The sequence below is a fragment of the Anomaloglossus baeobatrachus genome, chromosome 3, assembly GCF_048569485.1.
Source record: "Anomaloglossus baeobatrachus isolate aAnoBae1 chromosome 3, aAnoBae1.hap1, whole genome shotgun sequence".
In the NCBI taxonomy this organism is placed as follows: domain Eukaryota; kingdom Metazoa; phylum Chordata; class Amphibia; order Anura; family Aromobatidae; genus Anomaloglossus; species Anomaloglossus baeobatrachus.
In genome coordinates this window covers 15,946,502-15,955,278 of record NC_134355.1, presented here as the reverse complement: position 1 = coordinate 15,955,278, position 8,777 = coordinate 15,946,502, and the positions used below count along the sequence as shown (strand labels likewise).

General features: G+C 40.6%; 1 protein-coding gene across 1 annotated transcript; it reads right to left on the bottom strand.

The window, feature by feature from the left end:
* Nucleotides 1-1,259: 1,259 nt before the first annotated feature.
* On the bottom strand, nt 1,260-8,342 carry LOC142295844 (uncharacterized). Its single transcript, XM_075338924.1, has 2 exons — nt 8,077-8,342; nt 1,260-2,840 (listed from the first exon to the last, which is right to left on the bottom strand). Exon 2 carries the CDS (start codon nt 2,832-2,834, stop codon nt 1,260-1,262), a length of 1,575 nt encoding a protein of 524 aa, XP_075195039.1. The 5' UTR covers nt 2,835-2,840; nt 8,077-8,342.
* Between the last annotated feature and the right edge of the window lie 435 nt (nt 8,343-8,777).

The window sequence follows — 8,777 nt, the reverse complement described above, 5'->3', positions numbered from 1 at the left end:
TATGAATATATGTAATCCAGTCTATGAATCAATCTCCATAAACTCACTATTTTACAGTCCCCCCTTATATGGAAGTTTGATGAACCCCGGGAAACCCTAACTCAATCGTGTCATCATTCGTATCACATACATTCTTGTTGGAAATTCTAGACCAATATTTGACTTGATAAACCAATCTGCAACTTTCTGTCAAAAAGTCATCTTGCGATTTAACATTCCTCTAAGAATGTTATCTTCCTTTTTCATTTCTATTTTTATGTTCCTATATATCTTCTGAATTCTACACATCACAAAAACTTGATATATAATACACATCAAAACTAATAAAAATATGATTATGATGGGATTAAATAAAACATTACCAACCGCTGACTGAAAAGATGACTGAGACCAGGAATGTACAGATTTACTAAAACTCTTCCACCAAGTTCTACCTGACATTCCATTCCATTCGTGTTCAATATCACTTAATTCACCTTGTTCATGCCTGAATATAATTTCTGCTTCCTTTAACTGTTTCGTTAATAAATCTAACAAACCCTTGTCTTTCTTTATTTCACTTGTCCACATATCCCAAGGAAAATCATTTATCTGTGATAAATTGAATTGTATCGGAAATGCCGTTGAGTTTCTCTTTCCTATAGAAGTGATATTAAAACTTCCTTCTTTCTTTGAAAGAGATCTCACATCTCCTTCTATACAATACAAACCCATAGGTAGGTTTTCCTTATGTACACAAGCAGAATAGTAAACAGAAACCTTCTCTGTCTCAGACATGACCTGAAAACATATCTTAGTTGGACTTACTGGAGTCACCAGATCATGTAATGTCTGTACAGTCTCTATTCTCGCATGACAAGAAGAATGATTATGAAAACATGAATGATAAATCACCTTATCCTGTCCAGGTAAACACATCACCTTAGAAACAAAATGCAAACATGAAGAAATGTCTACTTGTTCAGTGTTCACTCCATCAAATGCAAAATCTGTGTACTGCAGTTGATAGAACACTTGTTGTGTGTTGCTCACAGGTATACCCAAAACTGTAACAGGAACAATAGTTCCTTCTCTTCCAATCACCGGGATTAGTGATGTGCCAACACAAATGTTTCGTTCACATCCTAACCACTTATTTACCCACAAATCCGTATGATTCAATGCAAAATCATACTCTACAGGTAAATTTCGCAGTATTCCCAGTGGAGTAATTCCACTCTGTAAAGCTTGTGCAATCAACTTTAAATTAGAAGAGTACTCTACCTGTATCTCCAGGCACGCTTTAGCCACTTGTGTTTCGTGTGTGCTTTCACGAGAGCTAATGTAGCATCCTGTAGATGTGACACGGTAGAGCCTAGTACAGCAGCTGTATTCATTACCATCTTTTCAAGAAGTTGATTCAGACTCTTCTGAACCTTTACACCTTTTCCTCCAATAAAACCAATATTATCCAAATCTGACTTAAGTGTCTGTATATTCATGGCATTAGTCAGACTTCCCACTGTCCCAATTCCTCCCAGAATTCCTTCTAACACTCCTCGCTTACTCCTAGTCTGAGTAGTTCTTTTCCCAAACCATTGTTCTATCCCCATCTCCATGTTTATGAGATGTGATTGACACTGAGGAAACCTGGTAGAGATATTCCAATGAGACATATTGAAAATCCACACCATTGTCATAAATTCTCCATCCCTTAATAAGGACTTGGACTGAAATTGATTAATTTGGAAAGGAGTAGACGGCATGAACCTCGTGTCTGTGCATGCACTATCTGCTGCTGACCAAATATTCACACTAACATCTTTACAATGTCTGTAATGTGTCTTTGTTTCAACGCAACACTGGTAAATTCCAGAGTCCCTGGAAGATGGATTTTCTATGGAAAAAATGAACGTATCATCCATCCACCTGATATTACCAATCTGACCTCTGTGAATGACATTAGTTGGACTGTTTAAAAAACTTCCCAAAAATGATGAATTTTTGGTCCATGTCAACAAAGACTCAGAAGGCAATTTCAACCTTGTGTTACATTTTAACATAATGGGTAATGTATTTACTTTATTATGTACTGTCTGTGGTGAAACCCTTATTTCCGGAACTATAGTGTTAGTAGCGGTAAACACTACAGATACCTGAACTTGCACAGGTTCCCGTGTTATCTGGAAATTCCATGTTTTGACCCAATCTTTATCTCCTTCTGTGATGGAGAGTAAAGAAGGATCCAGAATTTTCCCAAAAACCTGAGTTTTTAACAAAATTTCTGTTTTGGATCTTCCAAACTTTCCCTTTGCAATCATGTCATTTGTAATATCACCGGACCATACAGCAGGTTCATCACCTCTGATCTCTATGTTCCAGTATAGTACATCTGTAGGAGAACATTCCCATGTACCCGTTTTATTATTGTGTACATATTCTCCTTGTAATTGTGTGAATCTAGTTTTAGGTCCTGCAATCGCATGTAATATTATGTCTGTGTCGTGTATGAAATGTAATTCAATGCAACATTTTGTTCCATATCCCATGCAGATATTTCCTGTTATCTCCACAGAATTGTCCGTGATGTCCTCTGTCAGTAAGTTCCGTGTATCTGATCCTCTTGGTCTTCGAGAATGTTGAATCTCTCTAGTCTGTTCATTCACATCATTGGCGATTGTTCCTTGATGTAACATGTAAACAATGACGAAAATAAAGCAAAGCAGCAGGAACGTAGATCCCATCACGTAGAAGCTTGTCTTGAGCTTGGGAAGATGTTCTTTCTCCAGAAGGCTTGATGTCATCTTTCCTTCACAGTCTTTAAGTTCTTTATTCCAGTTCGTATAGGAATCCATTTCTTCCTGGAAAGAAATGCAGTATCATTATTTTGTCACAAATATTTTGCACTGGTCAACGTGAACCCACACTTTTTGTGTTTTCCGGGTCTTTTTTACCACATTTGACACTCGGTGCACAAGAATCATGACTTGTCCCATAGTCTCAAGGACTTCAAAAGGACCTTCCCAATTACACTCCCATGGTCCACTCTTGCGAAAGGTTTTGATCATCACTAGAGCACCTTTCTTGAATTTGGACTCATAGGGTGGCTCCTTTTTCTGCATTCTCGATGCCGCATATGGCAGAATCGCTTTCAGGTTCTCCTGTAGCGATCTCAACCATTGGGACCTTGAGATAGCATCTTTTTGTGGAGTGGATAAAAATGGCTCATGTGGAAACCACAATGGCATTTTTCTTCCCGTCATCAACTCAAACGGAGTGAATTGAGTTGTAGAAGAGATTGAACCTCTTATACTCATCAGTATGAAAGGAACCTTGTCAACCCAAGTGTTACCTTTGTCCAAAAGCATCTTTGCAATTCTGGACTTGATTGTCCTATTCATTCTTTCCACAATTCCCGCAGATTGTGGATGATAGGGGACATGAAATTGCTGTCGCGCCCCTAGAATAGCACAAGCAGTTTGCATGATTTTACCTGTGAAGTGGCTACCTCGATCGGAGGTAATCATCCTTGGGATCCCCCAAGTACAAAAGACATGTTGTACCAATTCCCTTGCTGTGGACAAAGCATCATCTTTCCTAACAGGTAATATTTCTACCCATTTTGAGAACACATCTACCACAATCAATGCATACCTGAGACCATGTTTACCTGAGGGTAAAGGACCAATATAGTCTATCTGCAGTGTAGACCATGGACCATCTGCAGGTGCGATCCGTAGAAGTGGTGGCTTCTGTCCTTTAGGTCTTGGATTTATTTGGGCACAAATGAGACATGATAGTACAACACTTTGAACTGTTTCGTCCATTTTTTCCCAATAAAATTTCTCCTTGAGAATGACTAACAATTTCTGTTGTCCCAAGTGACCTAAACTCTCATGGTTGTATCGAGTGAATTCTACCTGTAGATGTTTTGGTACAACTGGACGCAATTCTTCATTTGAACTGTGACACAAAACCCCATTTTCACAGATGAAAGGAGGTTTTGGATCATCCAGAAAAATAACAAGAGAAGGATCTTTTCTCTGTTCCTCTGCAAATGAAGGTATGTACGTGTCTGCTCTCTGAACCGCTGAAATCTCAGAAGGTTCAGAGTCAAACACTTCCTCTCCTGTCAGGGCAGCTTCTTTGGCTAGAGCATCTGCGGTTGCATTTCCTACAGATAACTCATCATCAGATCTTTGATGTGCAGCGACTTTCACTATAGCAAATCTATTTGGGGCCCTAGATGCCATCTCAAAAATTGATTCTAGCGTTTCACGGTGCAGCAAGGCTTTGTTGGACGAGTCCACATAGCCTCTCCTTTCCCAAACAGGCAGGTAATCGGTTAGGGATCTGACAACATAGGAGCTATCACTGTAGATTACCATTGGAGTTTGATCATCAGCTTCATTCAGCTGTAGGACCATTCTTACCGCTTCTATCTCTGCCCTTTGAGCTGAGAAATGACTTGGTAACTTGTGTTTTACCACTTGTCCTCGCTTGGAATAGAAAATTCCATATCCTGTGTGATAGTGTCCTTCCAGAAAAAATCTAGAACCGTCTACAAACACAGGTTCATCTGCGTCTTCCGACTGTCGTCTGAAGAGAGATGGACTTGGTTCATGGAACGTTTCTCTGCAATCATGGGTTTGTCCTTCATACTGCATCAATTGAGGAAGAACATACTTGGCCTTATAATCTACCTCAATTTGATTTGGAGACAATGAGAGCAACCAATGGGCAAATCTCTGATTTGACACACCTGGGATGTTTTTCTCAAAGAGAAGTTTCAGTGTGGAATGTGGCGTTTGGAGAATAACCTTTTGGAACCCGATGATGTGTTGAGTGATTTTTATCGCAAAATACACTCCCACCAGGTGTCTTGCGCACACCTCAAACCCCCTCTCAACAGGTGAGAGAAGCTTAGAGAAGTACCCCAAGATTCTCCATTCCCCCCCTTGCAGCTGCAGCAAAACCACAGAGATACTTGTCTCTGAAGTGTGTGCTTGAAGCGCAAAAGGTGCGTTCTTTTCCACCATACTTAACGCAGGTGCGTGTTGTAGATCATGTTTCAATTGTGTGAAGGCTTTTTCCTGTTCAACACTCCAGGGACCAAAATAATCATCATTGTCACCTTTTAAAAGATCATACAAAGGTCTGGCTTTGTCAGCAAAATTTTCAATGAAATCCCTTGAGTAATTTACAAGTCCTAAAAAATGTCTTAGTGCCTTGTGTGATGTTGGAATTGGAAGAGATGCAATTGCCTCTATTCTGTCCTGTAGGGGTCGCCGTGTACCTGGACTTAGCAGAACTCCTAAAAACCTGACCTCAGTCTGCATCAGCTTGACCTTTTTGGTATTCAGTTTTAAACCTGCATCATGCAGCAGCTCAAACAATTCTGCCAGTAGAGAAATATGCAAATTCTCATCCTCCGTACTCAACAAGATATCGTCCACATATTGCAATAAACATTCCGGACGAGAAAATTTCGACAAAACGTTCGCCAGCGCCTGATGAAAAATGCTTGGCGACATACTTGCCCCCTGAGGAAGCCTACAGCATACATATTGCTGATCGAGGTGGTTGAATGCAAATCGATATTGGCAACTTTGCTCAATCGGTATACTGAAAAAACCATTACTGATATCCAATACTGAGAAATACCTTGCCTTAGCATCCAATCTCGACATCATGTCATGTGTATCAGCTACAATCGGTGCTACATTGGGAGTACACTTATTGAACATCCTCAAGTCCAACAACATCCTATAGCTACCATCGCTTTTCAGAACACACCACAATGGATTGTTACAGACAGAATTTGCCTTACGTATCACACCTTGAGCCAACAATTCCTGTATAATCTTCGACATCGGAGCAACTGACTCCGGAGGCAACTTATACTGACGCTGTGGAGGCGGATCTCGGCCTTCAATTTTGACAATTACATCCTTCATTGTTCCAACCTCATTCCTGTACTGAGCCCATAAAGAAGGAAACCGCTGTACTAACTCAGTCAATACTTCATCACCACCAGTTTCAGGCCACAAATGATCTGCTGACACTACATCGGTCAAACAAATGGTCCCGACATGACTATATTCATCTGGATCAATAACTACCGCCTTACAACCGTTAGAATCTTTCCATACTGTTTTGTTACCCAAATCAATAATCCAGCCATGCTTTTCCATAAAATCAGTGCCAATTATATTCTCAGTATCCTGACAACACCAAATATCCATTTTCGTTTTCAAAAAACCAGGTATTTCCAAAGAAACATCCTGCGCTAAAGTCACCTTTGTTCCATTTTTACCACTGAAACCAACAATTGTGCATACAGGGGAATCTGGCTTTAAATGTAAATCAACATTTGTGACACTCAATTGCGCACCTGTATCAAGGAGAAATGTTACTTCCTGACCTTCAAGATTTACCTTTAAAAATGGTCGACCACAGCTATCCATTGAAACTCGAGTGACGAATTCCAGTGGATGCAGCCTGGGGACCGGCTTTGCTAGTCAGGAGGATGGAGAAGGGAGAAGAGCAACAGGTGTCTTGCCCCTTCCATCCAATCCCTGTATGGACATTTCCCTTATCTGTCTGGTCAGAGGTGCATATGGTGATTGGTTATTTCTGTTGTCAGTATGAGTGGGCGCGTATGGTGATTGGTTATTTCTGTTGTCAGTATGAGTGGGCGTGTATAATGGTGGAGGTGCTGAAGATGGGGGAGGTGCACTGGATGTGTTTGGCATCAGTCCATTTTCCTTACCCAGCCTTTCCTCAACTCCCGCCCTCAGGAATTTCTTGCATTCCCACTTCAGGTGTCCGGGTTGGCCGCAAAAAAAGCAATGAATTGTGCTTTTCCTGTTACCCCCCCCTGAATTCTTGTTTTTAGAATTCAACACCGGTCTTTTGTTGTTTTTGATCTGTTTTTCCTGGGATACTAATGTGTCAGTGGTCCCTTCTATCATGGCTATTTTTGATTTTACCTGATTTTGCTTCATTCGCCTACGTATTCTATCAATAAATGACGTGACCTCTTGTAGACTTTCCATTCTAGAAGCTATTTCGAATGAAGCAGGGTCCAAATATTTAAACTTTTTAACAAAGGCCTTGATCATGGAAGGCGGTTCTTGATCAGATCCGATTTCCATTATCAAACGATATCCTTGCTCGAATTTCACGAGGAAGACAAACGGATCCTCCTGTATGTGTGTCTTAAGGTTTTCTAACAATTCGACTGTTGGGGTAGACTCTCCTGTGGTAAAGAGAATCAACTGTCTCAGCCTATCTTCCTTTGTGTCATGGATCAGGTCATTGTGTTCGTCAGTCCTAGGTGTTGCTTGTAACCTTTTTGCCATGTGGGAGGGAAGCCATACCCTATAAATCTTGTTTCTCTGTTCATTTGTTAGATTATATTTATCGGAATGTGACTCAAAAATGTCCGCATTATGGAAGGCGTCCATTTTATCATCATATTTCGGAATGTCCTTAATGATTTTCATTAATTGGTCATGGATTTTAATGTTAAGACGGGCAGCCTTATCATGTAACTTCTTTTTTCGAAGTTCCTCCTCATTCAGAGTCTCGTCCTCGGCCGTATTCAGCCCGTCCGGTACGTCTGAACCTAAAGCTTCTGTCTTGTTCTGTCTCGTATTAACAGATACATATTTAATATCTTTCCGTAGTTTTGATATTAAATCTGCTCTTGTTTCCAACTGATCCTCCAGATGTTCGATATGTTCTGCTAATATCGAACAATTTGGACAATCTGTTGTTTCTGAATCTGTGACGTGTGTGTCTGTTGTATTGGGCGTGCCTGTTGTTATGGGTGTGTCAGTCACCATACAGATAGTGCGTGCATATGGCTGTGCCCCACCCACCATGGAGTTGTAAGTGTATACCATACCCAATACATTCTGTATCTTTTTCTGTAACCGATTTATAGTAAAAAACTTTTTATCTAGCTTAGAATTCTCAAGTTCACATTGCCGGTACAGATTTGACCATAACTGTGCGTCACTATGTGTATGATCAAAAGAATACTCTACATGACAGTTACTAAAATAATCATGAATAAAATCCATTTCTCACCAGTATGTGATGCTTGTCCTTGAATGGCTTCAACCGTCTGTTGGATGGATGGTCCTCAGAATGGCTTCAACCGACTGGATGGATGGTCCTGAGAATGGCTCCAACCGTCAAGGCTTGACACATACGACCTCCTTGCAGCTTGTCACGTTAACCCTCTCTTAGGCTCGTGATGTGGACACAGTGTATCGTCTTTGCCTGCAGCACTTTGGACAGAAAGATTACTCCCAAACTCACAGACCCCCCTTCTTGGACAAAGGGCAGGGAATGACGTGAGAAAGAGAAAAAGAAAAAAAAAAAAAAGTCCTTCTGCAATAATAGGCAGCGTGAAAAAAATCACCTTTCACAGAAAACAGCTGTGGTTCACAATCATTCAGGCTGGTGCTCGCCAAATGTTAAATAATGGGTTTACGGCGACAACTGCATAGCCAGTATATAATGATTGGAGCGAAGATAGGTCAAAAACATATTATGGATTTATTCAGATAAGAATTGGAGGGTTACAGTCATTAGAGAAAAATAACTGTCTTGGCTTGAGTTAATAGATGGAGACAGATAGAAAAAATAACAGTTCATATATCTTACATCGTTGTGTGTGTAAGCCGTCTCGGGATGGTCTGGTTGGATGGGTCCGTCTTTCTCCTGTCACCTTCTGCCTCTCCCTCCTTCTCCCCTACCTTTGAAGTGTGGGCTTCTTTTATAAC